The sequence below is a fragment of the Rosa chinensis genome, chromosome 4 (assembly GCF_002994745.2).
Source record: "Rosa chinensis cultivar Old Blush chromosome 4, RchiOBHm-V2, whole genome shotgun sequence".
In the NCBI taxonomy this organism is placed as follows: domain Eukaryota; kingdom Viridiplantae; phylum Streptophyta; class Magnoliopsida; order Rosales; family Rosaceae; genus Rosa; species Rosa chinensis.
This window is the reverse complement of record NC_037091.1, coordinates 42,736-68,606: the sequence shown is the minus strand read 5'-3', so window position 1 is coordinate 68,606 and position 25,871 is coordinate 42,736. Positions and strand designations below refer to the sequence as shown.

At 40.8% G+C, this 25,871-nt stretch overlaps 3 protein-coding genes and 1 long non-coding RNA gene across 5 annotated transcripts; 3 read left to right on the top strand and 1 right to left on the bottom strand.

The window, feature by feature from the left end:
* Positions 1 to 6,460: 6,460 nt before the first annotated feature.
* LOC112196461 lies at positions 6,461 to 8,740 on the top strand. The gene is made up of 4 exons (XR_002935212.2): positions 6,461 to 6,601; positions 6,696 to 6,722; positions 6,846 to 6,968; positions 8,689 to 8,740. It is a non-coding gene; the product is annotated as an uncharacterized LOC112196461 (long non-coding RNA).
* A 3,062-nt stretch (positions 8,741 to 11,802) lies between these two features.
* On the top strand, positions 11,803 to 13,699 carry LOC112197109. The gene is made up of 2 exons (XM_024337679.2): positions 11,803 to 11,878; positions 12,622 to 13,699. Exons 1-2 carry the CDS (start codon positions 11,838 to 11,840, stop codon positions 13,697 to 13,699), a joined length of 1,119 nt encoding a protein of 372 aa, XP_024193447.2. The 5' UTR covers positions 11,803 to 11,837.
* A 326-nt stretch (positions 13,700 to 14,025) lies between these two features.
* On the top strand, positions 14,026 to 15,067 carry LOC121052997. Of its 2 annotated transcripts, XM_040519263.1 has the most exons (3): positions 14,026 to 14,073; positions 14,328 to 14,580; positions 14,749 to 15,067. In XM_040519263.1, the coding sequence occupies exons 2-3, from the start codon at positions 14,344 to 14,346 to the stop codon at positions 14,977 to 14,979; spliced, it is 468 nt and encodes a 155-aa protein (XP_040375197.1). In that variant the 5' UTR covers positions 14,026 to 14,073; positions 14,328 to 14,343; the 3' UTR covers positions 14,980 to 15,067. The 2 variants fall into 2 exon arrangements, with proteins under 2 accessions (XP_040375197.1, XP_040375198.1); XM_040519264.1 differs by lacking the exon at positions 14,026 to 14,073 and having other exon boundaries at positions 14,209 to 14,580; positions 14,752 to 15,067.
* Positions 15,068 to 15,816: 749 nt separating this feature from the next.
* LOC121052597 lies at positions 15,817 to 16,548 on the bottom strand. Its single transcript, XM_040517932.1, has 2 exons — positions 16,195 to 16,548; positions 15,817 to 16,096 (listed from the first exon to the last, which is right to left on the bottom strand). Exons 1-2 carry the CDS (start codon positions 16,398 to 16,400, stop codon positions 15,961 to 15,963), a joined length of 342 nt encoding a protein of 113 aa, XP_040373866.1. The 5' UTR covers positions 16,401 to 16,548; the 3' UTR covers positions 15,817 to 15,960.
* Positions 16,549 to 25,871: the final 9,323 nt, after the last annotated feature.

Here is a 25,871-nt window from a genome sequence, read left to right as displayed (position 1 = left end):
TGATCAGACCCAAGAGCGGTAGGGCTCAGCGTTACAATGGTACCATCCGCTCAGGTGTGGGAGGCCAGAAAGCCAGCACGAGAGACCTCGGACTGAGTAGGAGGTGGGGTTTGCTGAGTGTCGTCCGCCGGACTCACACCACTCTCCCCGCTACCTAAGCGGGCGCCCTCAGCCTGGCACAAACCACACCCTGCGGGGGCGGTGCGGTCTGACTGGATCACCCAACGGGCTGGGACGCCTTGACCCAGTCAATGGCGCCCTTTTGCGTCAGCAGCTCCACGTTGGCCATAGCACTGGCCTTTGCTGCCTCAGTCAACGCTTCTTGTACTCCGCTGACTGCTTGTACGCCTCCACAGTGGCAGACGCCGCACGATTCCCCTCCTCTCCCAGACGAGCAACCTCATCCTCTAGCCTCTTCACCGCAGCAGACTTAGCGGCAGAATCCCTCTGAAGGATCTCAACTTTCTTCACCTTTGCCGCCACTTGATCCTTCAACAGGGCTATGTCTTGCTCCAGCCTGGAGACGTGGTCATTTAGCTCCACGTCCCGCTCAACGGCGACATACAACTTGCCGCGGGCATCACATTCTACCTTGGTCAGGCGCCGCTCTGCATCCGCCAACCTGTTCTTGGCCTCCGCCAACTCCCTCTGGAGACCCTCGACCTCTTCCCTAAGCTGCCGCTCCACCCGGGGCTGCTTGGAGGCTGCCAGGAACAACTCATGTAGCCCAACGGACAAATGCCCTAAGGCCGAGCTGTAGGGCGACTGATCAATGGCGGTTGAGCACACGATTCCCTCTAGCCCGCTGAAACCCAGCCGCTCGCAGAGGTGGATGATAAACTCCCGCTCAGGCTCCGACAGGAATTCTGCATATGCGGCAAACTAGTTGAGGTCGCTTGTCTGCACCTCCGGCCCGAAGGTCACGGTGGCCTTCGAGGGGGCTTGCCTTGACTTCTTCCGCTGGCGGACCCCAATGGTCTCCACATCGGCCTCATCATCCTCGTCGACCGGGTCATTTTGTCGCCGCTTCCCTTGCGGCACCACCCGTGTCACACCAACGGCGACGGGGAGCGCTCCCATCTGCGGCTCCAGCCCCGCAATAGTCACTAGCTCCTTTGCGGGCGCCACCCTCTCCTTCAACCCACGCCTAGTGGCGGGCACCCTCTCTTTCTGCTCTACTGGCGTAGCAGGGACACTGCTTCTGCCAGCTCCCGCCTGCACCATGGGCGAGCCGTTGGGGCCGAGGTGTGAGTGATGCGGCATCGGCAGCCCCATGGGAACCTCAGATTGGCTCAGCGCCAATGTCTGAGGGTCGACGGCAGTCTGTTAAGCCTCTAGCCTAGAGGCGTACATGATCTCCAAAAAGTTGTTGACCTCGGCGCGGTCCATGGCTTTTTCAAATGCCTCGCGGCTCTCTCTGTTACTCGGTGGAGAGTCTGTACAAAAACAACGGGTTAGCTTGACGACAATCGAACTAAGACACATCAACAGAGGGTACTTACCAAGGGCTCATGTTAACTGCTGATCGACCAACAGCTCCCAGCAGGTAAGTAGGCGGAGATCTAGCAAGTTGCGGTTCTGCCAGCAGCCGCGGATCCTGGCCAAAGGGCACTCTTCTTCGCACGTCAGGCTATAGCGCAGGCCCGCTACACAAAAAACAACAAAGTGGTCATTACAACAGAGAATTATTATGCAACAAAAATCAACTCTAAACTGCGGCAGACCAACCTCGGATAGGTTGGAATTCCGACTTAATCCTGATGGTCGGCTCTCCATCGTTTAACCCCGCTTGATATTCCCAGCCAGTGGTGGCAACACAGAAGGTCCCCCGCCAGGGCGACATAGAGTCCTTCAAGTTCTCGATTAGCTTGGGCGCCCCCTGGCAGCGACTCAGATTCACTTGACCGCTGCATCCTTGGCGCTTCACGTACACCAACTCGTAGAAATGCAGCACCTCTGCCACGGTTGGACCCTCACAACCGGACAGACGCCAAAGTGAATTGAGCGCCACATATTAGGGCAAATTTGCCCAAAAGTGATGCCAAATTCACAAACTAAAATCTGGAGATTTGGCAGCAAAGGGAATGTCACTCCCTTGAGGAATATAGCCTTGTGCACGACGGCGTGCCCCGCTGGCAAGAACAACACCCTCTCATCCTTCAGCGGCGGTCGTAGTTTCACAACGCCTGGCATGTGGAACACCCGATTCACGAGGTTGACGGCGGCCACAGTCATAGGCCCTCCTGCCTCGTTAACCACGGTACCGTCGCGGAGAACCCAGCTGACTCAACCTCTTCCCCACCAGCCTCTCTCACCCCATCAGCGGAGCCACTAGCGGCGCTATTATTCGCTAGCCTATCCTCCCGCGTTTTGAGAGTAGCGGCATCCTCTCCTGCCTTAGAACTCTCAAGACGACCAGCACGACCCATGGTAACTTCCCAGGGTATGGTCTGTAGCAGTGCAATATCTAGCGGTTAGGACTAGTAGGTTCCTGCAGGGGCAGACGGATGCAACGAGTCAATAAAAACCCTATCCGCCACATTGAGCGACTCGTCAGACCCGGAATCCTCACCATTTGAAATCTCTATGACACTAGCCATCCCAAAACCCTAAAAACCCAAACCTGTCAGTTCGTACAAGATCTAGACTATCCCTTTACCACTTGCATCCAGGAACATCAAGAACAATTGCTCGGCAAATACCAAAACAAGAACAGAAGCACCCATATACTTAAAAAACCCAGATTCGACCATCCAGCAAGCCCCTAAACCCCAACTCTCTACCAAACACCAAAACCCATCCCCAAAACTCGCTTTACACCCTTAGAGCACACCGGGGAGGAACAGAACACCCCAAATCAGAAAAAACCCAGAAACCGACAAAAGCAAACACAGAAATCCAATAAAATAGGGATGGGATTCAGAATACCAACCTCAGAGATGAAGACTTTGGTGTGACCGAAGACGCTTCTCTTCACTACAGGAGATCTTCGCGCTTCAAGGATAGACAACCTCACGAAATCGTAGTAATTTTCTTCTCGGAACGCAGAGAACCAAGCTTGAAGACGACGATACTAGTTCAAGGTGCAAAGTACCAAAACACACGGTTTCCCTCTCTTTTATGTCAACATCAAACTAATCTACGCCGTCCGCTGAAAAAACGACATCGCACCACAACCGTACATGTGCCCCACAAATGCACTTACTCTCTGGATTAACCGAGGCGACGCCTCGGTTATAAAATCAATAATTACTCGCATTAATGACTAGATGACGGGCGTGCTGAAGAGACGGTATCACACACGCTAATCCAATACATGTAGGCCACGTGTCGAGCACCATCACACGAAGCGCCTGTCTAAGGTAACCATCGAAAAGGAAAATCGCTAACCATCTTGCAAGCGAGATGGTCTCCGCTAAGCGCAACTCCGCTAGCGGAACTTCTCTCTTTCCATCTTGCAAGCGATATAGTCTCAGCTAAGCGCAACTCCGCTAGCAAAACTTTTCTCTTTCCGTCTTACAAGCGAGATAGTCCCCGCTAGGCGCAACTCCGCTAGCGGAACTTCTCTCTTTCCATCTTGCAAGCGAGATAGTCTCCGCTAGCAAAACTTTTCTCTTTCCATCTTGCAAGCGAGATAGTCTCCGCTAGCAAAACTTTTCTCTTTCCATCTTGCAAGCGAGATAATCCTCGCTAAGCGCAACTCCTCTAGCGGAACTTTTCTCTTTCCATCTTGCAAGCGAGATAGTCCCCGCTAAGCGCTACTCCGCTAGCGGAACTTCTCTCTTTCCATCTTGCAAGCGAGATAGTCTCCGCTAAGCGCAACTCCGCTAGCGGAACTTCTCTCTTTCCATCTCGCAAGCGAGATAGTCTCTGCTAAGTGCAACTCCGCTAGCGGAACTTCTTACTTTCCATCTTGCAAGTGAGATAGTCTCCGCTAAGCGCAACGCTGCTAGCAGAACATCTCACTTTTCATCTGACAAGCGAGCTAGTCTCCGACAGGGACAACTCTGCTAGCGAGACTTCTCCCTCAACACCTAGGAAGATCGTCACCGCTGACCGCAAAGCCATGCACCAGGATGCCGCCAGGATGGTCCTCGCGACATTACCGGCCACTTATCATCAGCAGAGGGACTTCCGCCAGCGGCGATTCCCGAGGCAACGCCTCACTCTGGCAACAACCGCAACGCGGCATTGCAGTCAAAACATGGTCCTCCCAGATGTGGCAACAGTCTTCGACGGTTGGGTATGTTGACCCCCGCCTCTTGGGTATCAAAGATTGGGTTCGCTACCCAACACCCTCTGCTCAGCGCAGCTCCCTTCAACAAAAAATACACCGACCAAATGAAGGTCTATCTTAGCTGGGGAGTGGGGGACTCCCTAGGGGCCTAGCAGGGGCCCACCCAGAAGGGTATAAAGCGTTTGCTCAGTAAGTCCATGGTTGATAACGCACTGACACTAATTATGCTTTTGCAAGACTGGCGGAAGCAACGCTTCGAACCGCTAAGCAACTCCCCAACCAAGATTGTCCTCCTTGACTGGTGACTTGGGGGACTTGTACTTACATAGACATTTGCAAGCATAATTAGCTATAATGAGCCACGCTCATGCTACCACTAGCGGTACCAACTCCCGCCAAAAGAATAACCTACGGGAACACAGCCAAGCAGGCTATCGCCTGAACCCCTACTTGCCCCCAGATCACCGCTAACGCGCCGCCACGTGCCGCACCAAGACAGGATCAGAAGCTCCAGAAGCTGGGGACTGAAACATATCAGTCCCACATCGAAAACATGGAGAAAATCAGCTCTCTCTTCACCTATAAAAGGTTCTCTCCTCTCTCCTCATTAATTACGCGTTTAATACTTACCTACTATTACTTTGTCAACATAAATACATTGACTAACTTAGGCATCGGAGAAGAGAAGATCGCCCAGCGCGATCTCCCTTTGACGCCCTCTGTATTTCACTTGACAAGTAGTGGGGGTTCTAAGGAGTATCATAGATAGTAGTCCACACATCGGACCAGCGTTAGTAAAGGTTTAGCTACCGCTGAACTTTAAACATCAACATGAAGTTAGGATCAAATAATTGTTTATTCCTCCATTTCCAAATGTGGCAGCAAACACAAACAAACATATTGCACCATTTAATGCCCTTATGAGTCAGAGTAGTGCAATGCAATTAAGTAGCAAGCCAGCCATTCCAGTCAAGAATAAAAGAGTTAAGGACAAAAAAACCAAGGAACGGAGAATCTAATATCATCGAAATTGTGAAAAGAGAAGAGATCAGTGAAAAATTTCACAGTAATTTGTTTCATGACACTAGAATCAGTATACCAGTTTCCTTGTGAGTCATATAGGCCCTCAATTTTATTTCTTCTTCTTCTAACCAGGGTGGTTAAGTGGAAGAATTTAGTATTTCTATCTCCACCTTGAATCCACTTGTCTCTAGATTTCTGCCTCCAAAACATATTTTCTTGATCACATATGGCTTCATATTGTTTAATTAGCTTAGCTTCAAGATTGATCAGAAAAGGGTTCTCATGTCTGTCCCTTGTCTTCTGGATTCCACCAATTCTAGCAAGGATCTGCGTTTTCCTGTGAAACAAGTGACCAAAGATATCTTTGTTCCAATTAGACAAAGCAATTGAAAGTTGTTTAACCTTAGAGCAGAACTCACCATTTAAAGATTTCCAAGTATTTGAGACAAAATCAAATTAAGAATAATGGTTGAACCACATGGCTTGAAATATGAATATGAAAGGTGTGGCATTTCTATTAACAGTATTATTTGAGAAGAGCTGGAGTAAAATAGGACAGTGATCAGATCTTGTCTTGGGCAAATGTCGAATGAAAGCATCAGCAAAAATGGACCTCCAAGCACAATAGCAAAACCCTTTATCAAGTCTTTCTTTCACTACATTATTGCTCCAAGTATAGCAAGAACCAAGAAACCCATATCAATCATTTCATTCCTATTTATCACTACTAGAATTATGCTCATAGACATCACGACAATTAAATCGGTGAGAAATACACGCGATGTAAAACAATGTCATTAACATCGATTCCTCAAAAACCGATTTATATGCATATAACTGACATCGTTTTTTACTGTTGACCGATGTCTATATTTTGATTCTAAAATTTTCAAAAACGCGGAAACACTAAGTTAAAAAATTTCAGGAACGCGGGGAACAAAATTTTCATTCCCCACACTTAATATTTTTCCAACTCACTTTCTCTCCTCTTATTCCCCGAACCCTAGCCCTCTCCTCCTTCCTCTCCCACTCTCTTTCCATAGCCACCACCGCTTCCCTCTCCTCCGCTCACTCCCGCTATTATCTCTCTCTCTCTCTCTCTCTCTCTCTCTCTCTCTCTCTCTCTCTCTCTCACATTAACCACCTCCGCCCCCTTGCAGGCGCCATCACCTCCACGAGCAAGCTCTCTCTCTCTCTCAGATCTCAGATCTCGGAAGACTGAAAGAAGGCAAAGAACCCTTCAGTTTCAGTTCTCAGTTACCGACATTCAGAAACCGGGATGGGATCTGGTGCTGGAAGTTTCCTCAAAGTTCTCCTTAAAAACTTCGATGTTCTTGCTGGGTATCAACTGCTATTACCCACTTTACCAAAACCTTTTTTTTTTTTCTTCTTTTTTTTGGTTATGTAATCTGATTTGGGGGTTTGTTTCTTGCAGGCCTGTGGTTAGTTTGGTTTAGCCACTGTAAGTTTTGGTTCAAAAATTATAGCTTTCTGAATTCTGATCCTTTATTTTTTCTTATGCATTGTTCTGTGTTCATGTTAAATCCTCTGTAATCTGGTTAACTGATTCTAGGTTGTTGTGTAGGTATGCCTCAATTCGGGTTATAGAGACCAAATCACCAACTGATGATCGCCAATGGCTTACGTATTGGATTCTCTACTTTATGATTACACTCTTTGAGCTCACTTTTGCCAAACTTATTGAGTGGTAAGTTTTTTCTTTGTTTTTCTTTTATTGTTCGATTTATTTCGTTGATTTGTAAGCTGAATCCAGTTGATGTGCTCTATATGGGTAGCATAAGACAATGGGGGTAGCATAAGACAATGGTTCATTGAATTTTAGTGTAAGATGCATAAAGAGGGATGCTTGTGGCTTATCTGTCATAGAAACTGAGAAAACAACTCTGTTTGCATATCATAATACGTACCTAATTGGAGATGATGAGCACTGCTACAGTGACAATAATGTGTCAAACATTGAAGGTGGTTGCTATGCTAAGTGCATTGATTTGTCAAAAGACAAGCAACCAGATATTTGGAATTCTATCAAATTTGAGACTAGTAAAAAGATGATACTATGGACCATTGTTCTTTAAAAAGATGAATTCTTGATATCTGACCTACAAGATTATTAAAACCAAACCTCACAGATCAATATAGATGGGTCGTGTTATTACCTTTTTATGTATGTAGAGTGAAGCTTTCTTCTAAAGCCTGAATTCTTTGTCTGACATTTCCATTTACTTTATTGTGCAAGCCAAATAAAGGAGGTCCTTTTAAGCTACACTCAAAGTTCATTTGATTAACCCTTCAGTCAAGGTTTAGTTACTTTCTATTTATTTTCGTTGTTAATTTAGTTATATCTCTGCATTTACGTTTTATGGTTTGTGTGTGAATTTCATTGTTGTTTTCTTTTTTCAGATCTGACCTTAAAATAAAAAGGTTTCTGTTGTTTCCTGTTGTTGATTTGTTTTCAGTTTTGAAATATTATTTCCTTAATGATTGGATTCAAGTTAATCTGGGATTTAGAGGTTGATCCATGGGTTTGAAATAGAGTTGACGTTGGTCATAGCTACAGAAAACAACTTATAAGATATTATTGTATAGGAAGTTGTATATGATGTGAAAGAAAAAAAATTCAACTATAAAAATCTATACTCGGTTTTAAACTTGGGAGAACTACAAACTTCCTTCTGCCATGAAATTACAGTGGAGATTACAGGTTAATGTGAAATGCAATTTTTATATTTCTATTGAGTTCACTCTGCACGTGAAGGGATTGCTGACATTTTATATTATGTACAGCAAGTATTACCTCTGAAACTGTGTTGATTGTTGTATTTGGAAGATTCAAGGGCAAGAGAACTGTCTTCTTGAAGTATTTGTTTTTCTCTTTCTTAACTGAATGAGAAATTCTTTTTGCTTTTAGTAACCAAGTACTGCCTTTTGTGTTCATGTCCACTGGCATTGCTGCTTGATTTTGTTTTGGGACAGTATGTTACAGAATGTGCAGTTATAGGTTTAGGATTTTAGTGTTTTTATTTAGAAAGACTTACAGAAGTGGTCAGCTTAATCAAATATAGGCCATTTCAAAAAGAAAAGGGTTTGCTATGTAGTAGCAGCAAAATCTTATTGAACATAGTTTTCAATATAATAGGATTTTTCTAATGCAAACTAACTTAAGAGTAAATCATCAATTTCATGTTCAAAATAAAAAGTGCTAAATGACCAATATAAACACAGCGGGGAAGAGTAATCTAGCTGCTAGAACTTCTGCTGTGGATTGAAATATGGGTTGAAATTTAAAGGGATTCAAGCTAGGCTTTTCAGTTTCATTGCGATGGTTGTACAGTTTAACTGTGCAGTTATCATGCATGTGGGTGGGTTGGTTAGAGTATGTTTTGAAAGATGATTATTTTCTAATGCAGGTTCTGTTGTGTGTCTTGGACTGTTTGGCTTTGGTCAAAGGAGTTTTGTGATAAGCAAATTATAATTTGAAAACAGGTGAGAACATTGATCTATTTGTCATTTTTGTATATCAATTCTAATCGTTAAGTAATTTTTTTATTTCTTTTGATTGACTAATAGTATTAGGTAGGAACATGACTTGCAGGGTCTTCAAAGTTTGTTAACATAAATTGGTATTTAGCTTTCTGTCAGTTTCTAAGGTCAAGTTAAAACTTTTAACAATATGATATAATGGTTTAAGTTTCATAAATTAATTGTTTCAGTTGTCTTTATTGAATTTTACCCTTTGATAATATATTAAGAATGCAGCAACAGTCATAGCAGTAATCGAATTGAAATTCAACTCTCAAATGTTCTTGTTCTTTGTCTGAATAATTTTCTCTTTTCTTCTTTATTATATATTCTTTGAAAAAATAGTTACATGATCTTTTGGAGTAAAACAGAGTCAGCTAAGCCCTTAACACAATTAATAGAACTTTGTTTTAAAGTTGGAGAAAACTTCAGGAAGCTTGAAGTTAACTGATTGCATGTCATCAAAATAATTGAGAATCATAATTAGGATCTAAGTCAACAAGTCCAATCTTTGATAACATCTAATTAACAGCAACCATAAAGGCCATACATAGTAAAGATTCAGTATTTTATAAAGAAACTCACGTAGCATAGCAGCCTAGATCCACTTATCATTGGTGTGTGCCACATGATTAGTATTTTATCTCATAATGAGTCAATTAATGAAAGCTATGGAAGCTTGTAGGTGGTATATATGACTATTTAAAAATAATTGAAGGAAGTTTCATTGTGATCTGCTATTGGGTTTCTTAGTAAAACAAGTTGAATAATTCAAGACACATAATGAATTAGAGGTTTCAGGCTAGGGTTTATGAAAAGAAATTAATAGCCAATCATGAGGTTGCTGTTTATAGCAGAAAAGCATCATTGGTAACCTTTCTTTCCTACATGAATACTTTTTAAAAATTGATTTGTTTTTGGTTGTATGGCATGCAAGGTATGTGGTTTGTTACATAGCATGGTGAAGTCTGGAAATAAAGACAGAGTTATGGATAATTCAAATGGAAATTACTAATCACTTGATTTTCAACTATATGTAATCATGTATCCCAGTTTCTTCATTTTTCTTTTTAAATAAGAAATCAAATTTCTCATGAACAAATGGACTATCATTAATTTAAGTAGGGGACTTAGCTCCTTATTCTCTTTACATCTTTTGAAGCTAAAACAAGGCTGGTCTCCTGCTCATCTAAACTGTGGATCGAGTTGGAATTGTGATGGGAGAAATAGATTCTTCCTTTTGGTTGGTGTTGGCCTTGTCCGAGAAATTCTTTAAGATCATAATTACGTTGGGGTTGAAGAATATGGGAATTGATCAAGGTCTATCTATGCTGGCATTTGTTCCAATTTAATGGAGTTTGTCTGTCTTTAATTGAGGGTTTAGTACTTTACATTCATGATAGTATTACAAGTGATGAGTTGGAATAGCGGTACTATATCCCTTTTGGTGTTTGAGGTAGAGGTATGGACTTTTAAGTTGTATTATGGTGAGTCTATAGTTATAAGTTTTATGATCTTGTCTAATTGGAGCAAATTTATATTGATATATTTTCTTGCTAAATTGAAATTGTGCTGCATAACCTCTAAGATGTAGAATTTACTTATTTAAGAGTTCAGGCAGTACCATTGTCAGGCATTGCATACTTGAAAGTTAAAATTGGTGTCAAACAATTATTTATGTACGTCGGTAATCATTTTCTTGTACTATGAAACAATGGCTAAACCTCCAGCTAGAAAATTTAAATTCCATCTAATTAATATATACATATTATGCAGGAGCATTAGAATGGGGCTGCTCCAAATAGAAGTGTTCTGGCGTGGATCCTAATATAAATTTGAACGTGTCTTTATATGTGCAGGTCTTTCAACATGACATGCCTTTTGGTGAGGAATGTTACAAGCGAGGATGTTAGTTATTACCACACATATGGTTCAGAAGTTTTGGTCACTATCTTTGTGTATAACTCTTTAAGTTCAACAAGAAACTTAGTAGTTTTAGGTATTTTGATGCTTATAATTTTGTAAAACCTTTGGTTGGTGTTACAATTGTGATTGTTGGTTTGTAATTGAAATGAGTTCATATTGGTATCTTACCAATTTTCAATTTATAAAAGACATGATGTATATACATGTATTTCAAATTAGTATTAAACTACAAAAACGATGTCATTAAAGAGATAATACATCAGATTGGAAACAAAAATCGATGTCTCTTTATTCAGTGCATATCGACTTATTAAGTAAAAAACGATGTAAAACAACGCAATGGACATCCACTTTTTAAGTAAGAAACGATGTAAAACAAATCAATGGACATTGATTTATTAAATGAAAAACGATGTATAGTATAAGTATGAACATCAGTGTCAACTTCAAAAACTGATGTTTAATAGAAAAATGGACATCACTTTGTAAAAGGAAACGATGTTTAACAGAATAATAAACATCGGTTGAGTAATACAAAAGAATGTAGATTCAATTTTAAATAGTGTGATATATAGCAAGTACCCGTAAAGCTTATAAACAGCAGGCAAATTTCAAAAACTTCGATGTCTAAAAATATATTACACATCGTTTCTAGAATGAGTAACGATGTTAAAATGAAGGGAAAATGATCATTTACCCCATTTCTGTGACACTTGACCCCATTTACCCAAACACTCTAAGAGATTGCCCACTTAATCATCAGTTTTCTTTTTTAAACCCCAATTACCCAACTTTTTCAACATGTGGCAGTTTTATTCATTTTTGTGGACGCTTTTGCCCCTCTATAACTGAATAAGATTCGTTTTGAAATCGTAACAGAAACGTAATTTATGGAGTGAAGCTCTCCGATTTTAGTGAGAGAGGTTCGGCTGTATCTGTAGAGAGAGAAGCTCTCCGGGTTTGAGTGTGGAGCTCTATCATTTTAGAGAGAGAGAGAGAGGAACTGTGCGATTTATATAGGCAGGGGAGAGAAGCGTCCTGGTCCCGGTTGTAAGTTTTACGGCGATCTATTTGCGATTCATATAGAGAGGAATTTTGCTGTGATTTTCACATGGATCGTGATCCAGATGCTCTTTGTGTTCCTCCACTGAGGTTTGCTTTTGTTTCTTTACCTCTATCTAATCAGTTTGGCTTTTAGCTCTGTTTAATATGTTTGATTTTTGGATTTTTTTTGTACGAATTGTTGTCTTATTTTCGAACTGAATTTTCTGTATCAGAGCTTCCAGGTGTTTGTTTTGGATATGAATTGTTTTTGTAATTTTGGTTTTGAACTTCCAGGTGTTTTTGAGTGCATTGTGTTAGTTTTGAGTTTCTGTATTAATTTGGTGTTTCTTTCGGTGAATTCATGTTTGGATTTTGTGGTTGAGCTGGTACCCGGAGTGTTGCAGTAATTCTGAGTGTATTCTTGGGAGGCAGTAATATTTCTAGTGGGGGCCAATAATGTTGTTCAACGATATTTTAGTATCTATAATTGTTGCTTACTGATAATCTTGGGAGGCAGTAATATTTCTAGTGGGGGCCAATAATGTTGTTCAACGATACATTGCAATTTATTACGTCTTAGAAATTTTGTATGGCTGTTTTGACTATATTATGGGGGACCAGTAATCGGTGTATTGGGGGGCAGTAATGTTTTTATGTGTTATTAAGTAGGTGTAATTGTTGTTTTTTTTTATCATTTTCATCATTTTTTGAAAGTTGTTTGGTACTGCTTTTACTTCGTGTTGGTAGGTTTGATTTCATTATCGGGGGGGGGCAGTATTCAGTTTATTGGGGGGCAGTAATATGTGTTTTAGGTTTAATAATAGATTCGTTTGCCTGTTTTTTCTTCGCAGGTCTATGGCTGATCCTCTGGTTGCTAGGTGCCTTTACTCTGGCAAAGGTTATATGATTCCTTTGAATCAATGCATGGACTATTCTGAGTTGTATGAGGACATTTTCGGTACATTCCAGTTTTTCCCAACTGATAATGTTGAGCTTCAGTATTCAGTTCCAGGTTGTGAAGTCTGTTTTCTGCGTAATGATCGTGATTTCCAGATGCTGTTTTGCTCTGCCAGAATACATAGGCTAGAGTGTGTCGATATTTCAGTTTTAAAGATTAGGGGAGGTTGTAGGAGAAACTGTTCGGTGGATAGTGGTTCAGAAGTTATTGATGAAGATGATTATTTGGGTGATGCATTCAGGACTGAAGTTCACAAGACGTATTTGTCTGATGAGTGGAGTTCTTATATCCATAATGTCGGGGATAAGTTTCATGGCGCTGCTGAGCTCCGTGAAAAGCTCAGGAAGTATGCAATTGCAGTTGGTTTCGAGTTTGTATTCCTGAGAAATGATCTGGACCGTATTTATGCAGTCTGTGCAAATGTTGGAACGGAAGGTTGTGATTGGCATCTTTGTGCTTTTTCATCATCTGCCAATGGTTGCCTGTATATCACAGAGTTGAATAATACTCACACTTGCAAGGGTGTAGTTAGGACTCAAAAACACAAGCTTTTGGGGTCCAAGGTTGTCAAGACTTGCATTGCTGCTGATGTAAGTTTTAATCTTTCATTGAAGCCAAGGGAGATTATGAGCAAGTTCAAATCAACATATGGGTTTGATATTTCATACAAGGTTGCCTTGAAAGCAAAGCATCGGGCCAAGGAAGCGATTTATGGTTCCGATGCAGAAACGTTCAGCAAGTTATCTTGGTATAAGGAAGCTGTTTTGCAGAGTAACCCCGGCTCTTCTTTTGTGTTGGAGGTTGAACCATCTACAAATCGTTTTCAGAGGCTTTTCATAGCTTACGGAGGTTGTGTAGAAGGCTTCCAATTCTGTTTGCCAGTGTTATATGTTGATGGAACGTTTGGTAAAAGCATTTACAAGGGGCAGATTCTGTCTGCAACTGGAAGGAATGGGAATCAAGGTAACTGAATTGTTTATTGCCCCCCTATAAATTTATTCTTGGCCCCCAGTAATATTGGCCTTTGTTATAGTTTCATCTGTGAACTTAATATTTCTTGTTTTAGTTGTATTCATTGTGATATATATCATTTTTTCATTGCTGTGCGACGTTGTGACATAGTCCTGCCGTGCAATAACAACATTATTGGCCCCCAGTAGACTGATTTTACTGTGATATGTTTTATGCAGGTTTCTATCCTCTAGCCATATGTTTTTGTGATTCAGAGACAGATGCAAACTGGACATTCTTTTTCAAACATTTGAAGAGTCTGCTTGAACCTCAAGGGAGAGTTGTCACATTTATTAGTGATCGGGGTGTTGGATTGTTGAGCGCTTTCGATAAGGTATTTGGTGGTAATCCTCATCTGTTTTGTTACAAGCACTTGGTGGCAAACCTTGCCAGTAAATATAGGGGTAAAGGTAATTCAAAATTGATAGAAGATGTAAAGCAGAAGTTTTTTAAGGTCGCATATTCATCTACACAGAAGGAATACTGTTTCAATTTGCGGTTGCTTAGAGCAGTTGGAGGTGCCGATATTATTGACCCTTTTCTTTCTGAATTGCCTGTGGAAAATTGGTGCCGTGCATTTTATACTAGCTGCCGATATGGAATTATGGCTAATGGGATTGCTGAATCATTTAACTCTTGGATTGCAATTGAGCGTTTGATGCCAGTCTACTGTATGCTCGACCAGACAAGAATTAAACAAATGGAGATGGCGGGTAAAAGGAGGGAAGAGGCAGAACGTTGGACCACAGAACTAACTCCCAAAATGGAGGAAAGGTTGAAGGTGCAGATGGAGAAATCTCGTCGTTTCAGTGTCCATTATTCAAGTCCGGGAGTTTATGAGGTTCGATCTGACTTTTCATATGTAGTCAACATTTCTGATCATGCATGTTCATGTGTTAAATGGCAGATCAATTGTTTTCCTTGTCCTCACGGCCTTGCTACATTACAAGCTGCCTCTGAAAATGTATATAATTATATTGATAAGTACTTTCATGTTGATATGTTCAAGAAGAGCTACAGTTTTCCTATCCATCCGATAACCAATGTTGATATGTCTTCTACGGATTCTGCTTCTGAATGTATATTACCTCCCCTTGCGAAGAGGCCCCCCGGGAGGCCTAGGGTGAAGCGGTTCAAGTCAGTTGGAGAGGTTGAAAAGAAGCTGATTTGTTGTGGTCATTGTGGAAAAATGGGCACTCATAACAAGTTGAGCTGCACTGAACCTCTCGTTCAGCAGTAGTATATGTTTCTATAGTGAGTTTTTAGGGTTTGACTTTGTCTAGTGGGGGGCAGTAATTGGTTTATTGGGGGCCAGTAATTGTTTATATTCAGTCTGAAATAAACATTTTTCTTTTTCACATGTCAGATTCTTACTGTTGTGATGATTAAAATTGCATTTACACATAACAAGTTCAATTTTCCAACAGGGTTAATGATTATTGGGTGGCAATATTGGGGGGCAGTAATTGGGTTATTGGGTGCCAGTAATTGATAGTATTCAGGCTGAAATAAACATTTTCCTATTCACATGTTAGATTCTTACTGTTTGGATGATTAAAAATTAAAATTTCATCTACATAGCACAAGTTCAATGTTCCAACAGTTTTAATGCTTATTGGGTGAAATTACTGGGGGGCAGTAATTGGTTTACTGGGGGACAGTAATTGTTTAAATTCATACTCAAATAAACATTTTCCCCTTCGCATGTCAGATTCTTAATGTTGGGATGATTAAAATTGCATAGACGTAGCACAAGTTCAATTTTCCAACAGGTTTAATGCTTACTGGGTGGCAATACTGGGGGGCAGAAATTGGTTTACTGGGGGCCAGTAATTGTTTAAATTCAGGCTCAAATAAACATTTTCCTCTTCGCATGTCGGATTCTTACTGTTGGGATGATTAAAATTCCATCTACATAGCACAAATTCAATTTTCCAACAGGTTTAATGCTTATTGGGTGGCAATACTGGGGGCCAGTAATTGGTTTACTGGGGGCAGTAATTGGTTTATTGGGACATATTAAGGTAGTAACATGTCTAATTTGGAGCATTTGTGTAAAGCGCCTGCTTCTAATTGAAGTCAGCATCAGTATACTAAATCATCCAATAATGCAGTTCATTTCACCATAGTTTGAAGATTAGGCTAGTACGACCTCTTTACAATCCCTACTCTTCGGATATGAAAACTACATGTCTAAATATGTTATATCTAATCTCATGCCTCACTTTCTCCCCAATACTAGGTGCATAAACCTCTCAAGCAGTCTTTTCCTCATGTTGTCCCCACCTTCCTTGGTTGGTTCTACGCCGTTTACAATGCTCTCCATGTAATGTAGCATAAAGGGCCTGCAATCACCACTGTAAAGAAGTAAAAATTAGACATGTTTAGGAATGTAGGCAGCAACGACAAATGTTACACAAGTATTATGATAAATATTTTGCTTCAATGTACTTACGATGATGGGTTCTGTTGCGGGCAGTCAAAGTCTTCATAGAGTTCATAGTCTGTCTCCGCAACGTTATTCTGTAAGATCCAGTTCCTGGTTTGTTTTTCTTCATCGGTCATTGCTTCTTCAACAATAATCAGGTTTTCCTTATCATCTTCGCCTTTGCATTTTTCTCGAGTGACATTTGTATCTTGGCTTTCTCCCGGCATTCTCATCTTAGTCAAGTTCACAGCATGTATGAACTTCTTTATGTGCTTTACCTGTTTTTAGCAGATATAGAATTTTAGTTCCACAAAAGCATGCCAACAGTATTGAAAAGATAAAACTGAATTTCTGTAATTACTACATACCACTCTTGCTGCATTCAGGTGGTACTTCTCCTCATGGTTGAATTCATCTACTGGTGGCCTCAACGAATTCATATGACTGAAGCTCCTTTTTTCATTGTCAATTACCAATAATGTGTAGTGCAAGCTAGTGGTGTGGTGAATTGGTAATAGCACCTTTTTGAACCGGAAGACGGACCACAGGGGTTCATAAATCATTGTCTCGACTCCACACTCAAAAGGTCGAGTGTCCTCGTCTTGTTCTTTCGTCTGTTCATACTTTATAGCATAGTACTGTATACAGAACGTAACCAAGTTAATTCAAGTTAACAATAAAAGTTATCATTTAATCTGGTTCAAATTTTGCTTATTCAGTGGAGGTAGTAGACACGTTATTGGGGGCCAATAATATGCCTACTGCCCCCCAGTAGATAGATTACTGCCCCCCAGTAAACAGAAAGAGTACTCCATATTTCAGCATGTTACTCAATGTGGCTTCCAAATAAACACATGACTCAATACATTTGGTTTATGCTACTTACGGAGGCGTCTACTGTGAGGAATCCCACTGGGGAATTTTGCTTTTCTGCATCAGACTTCAGCAAGTCAATATAAACGGCGATCACCTGCAAAATTGAGTACGTGGACTATACATCAAAACTTTATAAGTAACAAGAGAATGGAAAATTGCAGTAACTGATGAGATTACTATGGGGCGGTAATCTATCTACTGGGGGGCAGTAGACAATTGAAGGGAGCCACTAATTGAAAGACTTACGTCAGTTTCAATGTCCCCCTCTTGGATTATTACTCTTAGGTCGTGCTTCGTGATCCGGCGTAGAAGATCACTGCTGATCCAGTACTCGGTCCTATTGAAACAGAAACATGTGATTCCAACACATATTTTATCAGTATGAAAAACAGAAATTAAATTGTTACACCAATTTTAAACCACGATGTGTACTTACGTGTCTTTCTGAGCAACGTTGAAGAAGTCTCGATAATACCTTGCCACTGCAGGATCCAATGTCTTCCATGTTTGCTTATCGCATTTGACTCCTTTAAGCTTCAACTTGTTGTGAAATTTTCCATGGGCTTGCGGCATGATTCCTGCCTTCTTAGGTGCAGCACGCTTTCAAATTTTTGCCTCTTCTGGAGTGTCGTACTCCCACTCCTCCTCTCTAGCTTTCTTGGCAGCCCTCCGGTATGTCTTCACGTTTTTCACTATCGAATGTATATCCGGAGTTTTCTTCGTTTGTTCCTCATCGGCATGTGTCCCTTCCTTCTTTTTTTCCTCTCCAACTAATTGCATCACTTCTGTCTCAGCAATGTTCCTTATAATGCTGTCAAGCTGGTCATCTTCATCTTCATTACCATGTTGTTGCTGCCCCATAGGAAAACGGCTTTCATTATCTTCAACAGGTACTTCCTGTGCAATAGGAAACGCTGACGTCACCGTGTCCGTCGACTTTCCCGCACTGGCTGCATGATGGGTTTCCTCTCCGACGCTCGGTCCAAAGTTTGGATTTTCATCCTCAACTTCATCATGGTGGACCACACCTTGCTTGAAAGGAACTATCTGAAGTTGGGTTTGAGGTGGGGGGACCTCTCCTTTCTCCCTTTCAAGCCGTATGTACAACGCCCTGATGAGGTTATTTTTGGCCCGCTTTTCAATTTCCAACTCGCTAATTCTCTCGTCGGCAACCCTCAGCTTTCCCCATAAATCCTTGTTCTGTGCAGTCAGCTCCTCATTTGCTTTGGCAAGCCTTGCTAACTTTACCTCCATTACTTTTGTGGGCTTTGTCTCACCAATGGCTTCCTCCATCTCCCTAATTAGTTCCTTGATATTCCCCGTCAGCCTTTCATTTTGTTGCTCTTCTGCTTGGCTTGCCAGTGGTACCTGCCAACAGAATATAACCATAACCATCAAGCTATTGTCCCCAAAAATGTGTTCACTGGGGGCCAGTAATAATATTATTGCCCCCCAGTAGACAACCATAAAACACATATCTACATGTAAACAAGCCAGTGATTTAAAATTCAACCAACAAACATCAGTAATTCACTTCATGGGCTTTATTTAACGTATCTATTACCGGCCTATTACTGGGTTAACACATTACTGGGTCCCAGTAATGTATTTGTTACCCCACAATTACTGGAAGCAGACAAGCTCAGTTGTGCCACTCACCCAGTTGTCAAAGCTCGGTGTGTCCTGCACCTCATCACCCAGCTCGAGGTCTTCCAGTCTAATTTTTGCAGACCATGGTCCAGCTTTTATCAGATCCTGATACATTTAACAAGTAAGTAATGTGTAGTAAAAATTGAAAATAAGGTGTATATATATAATGTTTTTGTAATTTGCTTACCACGGGTAAGTTCTCGTTCATGTACAACTGCTCCAGACTAAAAATTTCCTTTATTGACCATCGGATGAATTGCGGAGTCTCATTCTGCCTTCCAGGAATCCAGGTCTTTGCCTTGGTCTTCTCAAGGAACCAGTAATAGATGAGAAGAAGGCATCCATTCAAAACAGATGGACTGTTCCTCCTATACTTTTGTAACCCTTCCATCAAGAAGTTCAGAATTAATCTTGGCCAATTGTACATGTTTATGGTCTCAATCCGTTCACATATCGCGACCATATCCCATGTGATCTGGGCACCGGTTCGGGTGAAGAAGAATGTGCTAAATAGATATGTCATCATTAGCACGGCTATCTTCCTGGCATCTTTCTCTTCTGCCGGCTTTGTCAGCTCATCTATAAGTGTCGACTCCACCCTTGTTCTGAGGACAGCCTGCGTCTTTAGAGGGCTCCCAAATATTGGAGAGTCTTCCATCTCTTCCCTTACCACCCTCCTGTTCACATTGAACACTTCTCCTTCAGCCGGGAGGTGAAACAAAGCCGTGACATCCTCCTCCGTTATTTCCATAACAATATCCCCAAACTTCCACTTGTTGTCGGTACGGTCGAAGTGCCTTAGGAGTATCTCCAGGTCCGCTTCATGTGTATGCATATGGATCTCTGTTATCTTGTCCTGCCAGAAAGGTTCCATCATTTCACCAAAGTTGGTACCCATCAAAATCTCTTTCGTTTGGTCTGGTATTCTGTCCTTGTGTGCGTTGACCATCCTCCAGAACGCACTGAGCGTGCACTTCTGTTGCTTCCACTCAATCTTCGCTTTCTGTGTCTCTGTTTTCTCCTCTTTTTTAACTGCCCTTTTCATTTGCTTCTTGGCTTTCTTCTTCAGTTTTTCTTCTTCTGTATCCACTTCCTCTTGAAGTTGTTTCCTTTTTGGTTGTTGTCTTGTTTTGATTACAAACATTTTCGTTGTCTGTTCACCCTCTTATTCTGATTCTTCTTCAGACAATCGTCCTGAATCTTCATTTACCCCTTCTTCAGCAGATCCTTCATCAGAAATATGTGCTGCCTGTTGTCGTTTCCTCTTTCTGATTTCGACAAACTTTTTTTGCAGTGTTTGGTTAAACGTGGTCTCAGTACAGTTATCGGAACTCTGTGAATTCCAGTCATCTTCCTCTGAGTCACTCATCAATGTGAATTTTGGTCTACCCATTCTGCACCGAAAATAAAACCACAATGATCAATCCAAAATAGGTAATAGAAGGGTCCTGACTCCAGAAATCCTATTATTGAGGGGCCGTAATGTGTCTACTGCCAGCCACTAAGACATCAAAACTAGGACAAGTTTTCTGGATTCACAGTGTAATGCAGTATATCACAAAGAAAACCAAAAATGATCATTATATAATCAACAAAATATGATGACTGTGTCCTAAGAAAAATATTATTGGGTGGCACTAACTAGTCTACTGCCCACCAGTAGACCATTAATAAATACACCGCATCCCATGTTTCACGATTTATAGCAGTTATCCACACTCAAAACAAAAATTAATGTACAAAATCCCACATTAAGATGGTCAATAAACTGTCTACTGCCCCCCACTAGACTGCCAAACCCCTCATAATTTGCATCAAAAATTCCACCACATCCTATGTTTCACGGTTTATAGCAGTTATGCACACTCAAAACAACAATTAATGTACAAAATCCCACATTAGGATGGTCAATAAACTGTCTACTGCCCCCACTAGACTGCCAAATCCCTCACATTTTGCATCAAAAATTCCACCGCATCCTATGTTTCACTGTTTACAGAAGATATTCACACTCAAAACAACACTTAATGTCCAAAATAACGCATCAGGATGGTCAATATACTGTCTACTGCCCCCCACTAGCCCGACACTACCATCACAATTTGCATCAGACATTCCACCGCATCCCATGTTTCACGGTTTATAGCAGTTATGCACACTCAAAACAACAATTAATGTAAAAAATCCCAGATTAGGATGGTCAATAAAAGTCTACTGCCCCCCACTAGACTGCCAAGGCACTCATAATTTGCATAAAAAAAACCACCGCATCCCATGTTTCACGGTTTATAGCAGTTATTCACACTCAAAAAAACAATTAATGTCCAAAAACACGCACTAGGATGGTCAATATGCATCCTACTCCCCCCCCACTAAACTGCCACATACAACATAACTTGATTCAATAATCGGCTACTGCAGTTTGACACTAAATTTACTTTGGAATAGCATATTTCATTCCGCCAATGAATGAATCAGTGAAATTTGGCCTCCCAGTACAAGCTCTACTGGGGGGCACTAATGTTACAACTTTTATGTCAACTCCACATTAGGCTTCAGATCAAACCTCATTTGATCTAAAATAAATGTTTTGAAGTACTGAATAAGATTCGTATCAGATTTTCACAATTAAACCAAAAACCCAATATTTCACCGATTTCACAAATAAGCAAACTCGTTGGAGAAATTTCACAGATATGTGACCAAAATGTAACTTCAATCTACTTTAAACGAAAGATTTTGTAATAGGTTCCTCAGAAAACATGAAAAAACTGGAAAACGGAGTCGCAATTGAGTTTTTACTTGTTTCGATATCTTCCAAGCCGGAAAAACTAGAAACACAACTGCCGGACCTTGAAGCGTCGTCGACGTAGAACGGTGAGTTTACGGGTGACAGACACAGAGAGAGAGAGAGAGAGAGAGAGAGAGAGAGATAGAGAGGGAGTGAGGCAGAGAGAGAAAATATCGTGTATGGAGGGAGGAAGAGATTTGAAACGGTTTGACGTTTGATTGGGATTGGTAACTGCCGATGGTAACTGACGAGTCGTGCGGTGTTAGTGCAGTGGCACCACCGTAATAATGTTTGTTTCCGGAGCCTATATGAGTCTTGAACCTATCGAATTGGGTAAGTGGGCACAATTAGATGAAGGTGGAGTGGTTGGGCAAATATTGGGCTAAAAATGTGTAACTGGTCACAACCCCTAAATAATGAATACTAGTGCTATTGGACCTATATTTCGTTAAGCATTAAATGCATAAATATGAAGGTTTAACAATATCTAAAAACAACAATTTGTGATCATAATAGCAGTTTAACATCGAGTCTGGAATCTAATCCGATGTTTATTGTTGTATGGGACATCGGTTTTTAACCGATGTCTATTTTTTGGCCATCTTTTACATCACCCACTAACACATGTGTACAAATTTTTTTTTACATCGGTTTCTGGCCGATGTATATGAGAAAAATTCTAGTAGTGTATCCAATCTCTAAGACCACCAAATCTACCAGATAAAGTGCCACAATTTTTATCAGCACTAGAGACAAGTTCATTGAAATCACCCATGAGCATCTAAAGTAAATTAGTTGAAGCCACAAGGTTATCAAAGTACTCCCATAGAGAAGCTCTAATAGAATGAGTAGGGCTAGCATACACAACAGTAAATAACCAAGCAGGTTTTCCAGGAAGAGAAATTTTCACAGAGATGGATTGAGAGTTTGAATCAACATAATCAACTTGAATTTTATTTTTGTCCCACAAAATACCTCCAGAAAAACCCACAGCTTCAACAATACTAGAATCAGGAAAACCAATATGCCTTAAAGAATTACTAACTCTTTTGAATTGAACTCGTGGCTCACAGATAGCCAACATGTCAACATAATGTAACTTAGCTAAATTTGCAATTGCAGACTTGAAGTTCTCACTTCTAGCACCTCTAGCATTCCAAAATAGAGCTTTAAACATTAAAAAGGCATAGAAGGAGGGGCCAAAGGCCACAATTAAACAATAACCATACCTTCCCCATCATGGGAAGGCAAATTATCATCATTAGTCAATAAGCTATTATCAGCAAAAGTCTTGTCAACAAACTCGACAGTATCTTGTATCATATAAGAATGGTTTTCATTAACCTCAAGAGATATCTCCGGAGGGCAATGACCAAAGATAGCAGAAATCCCATTTCCAAACACATTATCCTCAACATTTTCAAAGGATAGCTTTTTGAAAACATGTGGTTGGTGTTTAGAAACGAAAGAAGATGTACCTTTGGATTTTCTTTGATATTGCAAGGTCTTAGACCCACTAGTGCTGCCAATGTTGTTAGAGACATCTTTCATTGGGATCCTTGAGACATTTTTCTTGGACCCAGAAATAGAGGCATCTTTCAAGGTGGCACTATGTGAAACAGTTTCAGTAGACACATTTAAATTAGAGTATTAGTATCTGTCAAGTTAGCAAATTTAACAGGAGCAGTCTTATTGAAGTTCTTCTTCTTCTCTTGGAAGCTTGTCCACAATTTCACAATGGGAGGGCCTAAGTTTCTAGCATTAATGTCAATAATGGTCTTAGGCTCAAAGGTAGCATTAGTATCCTCATCTTGTGACACAGCAAATCTCGAACCCTTATTAATGTTCTTCTTTGTTCCCCCACCATTGTTGGTTTTCTTTTTGTTCCTGTAATTCATCAGCATCCATGGACCCATATCCTCCTTGATAATGGCAGAAAGAGGTTGGGAGTTCTCCGTTTCAACCTGCATATCAATCTTGTCCTTAGAAGTCGAGTCCTTAGTGCAAATAGTGCTATCAGGTTCTTGAGTTTGAGCATAAGTGTAAGTTTTTGAATGCACAGTAGGGCACTTCTCCTTAGAATGACCAAAGCAACCACATTCAAAGCAAATGAGAGAAATTCCTTCATAAACAACATGGTAAGCAACATATTCAGCTTCAACAAAAGGGTGTAGATGTTTGCTTTGATCAACTTCAACACAGACTCTAGCAAATTTACCTCTAGCTTAGCTAATAGTAACCTAACAACATCACCAAGAATTTTTCCAATTTTTGCAACAGTGTATTCCTTAAAGTATTTAATAGGTAAGCCACAGATTCTTACCCATAGAGCCATCTTTCCAATAAATTCATTCAGAGGATCAAAATCTAGCCTCCACTTCCTAACAATTAGAGTTTACCCAACCAGAATCCAAGATGCCCACAAAGGTCATAGTTCATATCTTCTTCCAGGTTAAATTTCACAATGTAAAAGTCCTTAGGAAGATCAATAGGGTCCCAGCCCCCTTTGACTTGCAATTTCCTCGGTAAGCCCTTAAGCATGATATCAAAGGTATTCGTAGAGTTTGGTTCACCTATAAGCTTAACAACTACAACACAACAGCTAGTCATAGTCAAGTTCATTATGTACCTTCTCAGAGAAAGAGACATTTTGACCATGCTTGCCTTGAGATTAGACGCAGTCATCATCAATGAATTCAAAATACTTGATCATGGTTTGTCGGTATCGATCAACAGGGTTTTTCAATTTGCTAGCATAGCTCGAATTGGGTTGTAGAGTAGGAGTGGATTGGATGGTGGAATCGAGGTCTTCCATACACAGAGCTTCAAGATCATAGGATATACACTACTACAAAAATTGAATCAGATGACGCTATTCAATTATCCGTCATGTGATTAAATTTTTTTTTTTCAGACATCATTTTTGTAAGAGCCGTCGTCTGATAGAGACTTACAAATTAGTTCATAAGGCGCTTAAGATAAAAACTGTTGTATGACACTAAAAAAAATTGAGCACCAAGTTTCCCACCATGTTAGTGGTGCCAAACCCTATCTCAAAATCCAAATTTCCCCACCACGTACTAATCATACAACTAAAAATAATAAAACTGTGGTCTGATTAGTATGTTTGATAGAAAGGAGGGAGATTTCTCACCATCATTTTTCTCTCTCCCTAAGGAGGGAAGTCAAATTTAAAACTGATGCATTAGGCTAGGCTTGTCCTTGTGAGTCCTTGTAGCACTTGTCTAAGTCAATGCACTCGATCAAAAAAATAACAAAACATATCGACACTGTCAACATAAACCCTCGTTCTCGACATCGGGCATTCACTGGCAATCCCGACTGTATCTGTTCTTCGACAAAGCTCTCCCTTTTCGACAAACCCCCACCTTTCTCTCTCTCTTCGACAAACCCCATCTGTTCTTCCACAAATCTAACGAAAGCTCTCTCTCTCTCTCCCCCCTCGACAAACCCCGACCAAAACCTAATGGGGTATTCGATCTGGGAAACAATGAAGGCCTTCATCGATGACCACTTTGAGCTTCCATTAACCTCTACACACAGGCCATCGCCACGACCCCAACAACTTCGAGCTCTACTCCGACTGCGCTCAGGCTAACATCAAATCCAACAATCTCACCAGTAACAAACCCCCTCCAAACTCGGCGAAGGGCTTCGACCGTACTATCTCCAACACATTCACAAGCTCCAGCTCTAGGTCTGCCAAAAGACCCACAATCTCAATTGACTCGAGGCCCAGAGAGTCGAGCTCAATTCCAGAGGTGCACTTCTATTTCTAATTGAAAGTTCAATTTTTTGAATCCTTAACCCTAACCCTAGTAATTGGTTCTGGAAATTTCAATTCGACTGTCTTGGGGTTTGTTTCGATTGGTACTGGGTTCTGAATTGAGGCGAGTTTTAGGTTTTGTTTGTTTAATTTAGGTTGGGTTATTGAAACTGGGGTCAAGTTTATATCTTTGCTGAATAAGATGAGTAAACAAGTGTAGTAGAGTTGTTCGAGAAGATGTTGGAACCTTTTGTATAGGGGGAGAGGTTCATCTTATTCAATATAAGGATTTCATCTGAAACTGGAATTCATGTTGCAGGTTTCATAGCTATGTATGCTACACGTCATGCAATCCTAAATTCAGAAAGCAGGAGCGGACAGATAAGCAAATTTATATTGTCTTTATTCTTGGAAGTCTTATATTCTTTGAAATGCCGATATTCAGATATTCTACATAGTTTACTATTGTCATGCTTGGTTTTGGATTGTTGTTCCTCAATGAAGGAAAACATGTGTCTATGCATATAGATTTATTGAATTAACTAATGATCAGGGGTATGAGTCTATCTTTGAGATTAGCAAATGACTCTATTTGCAATT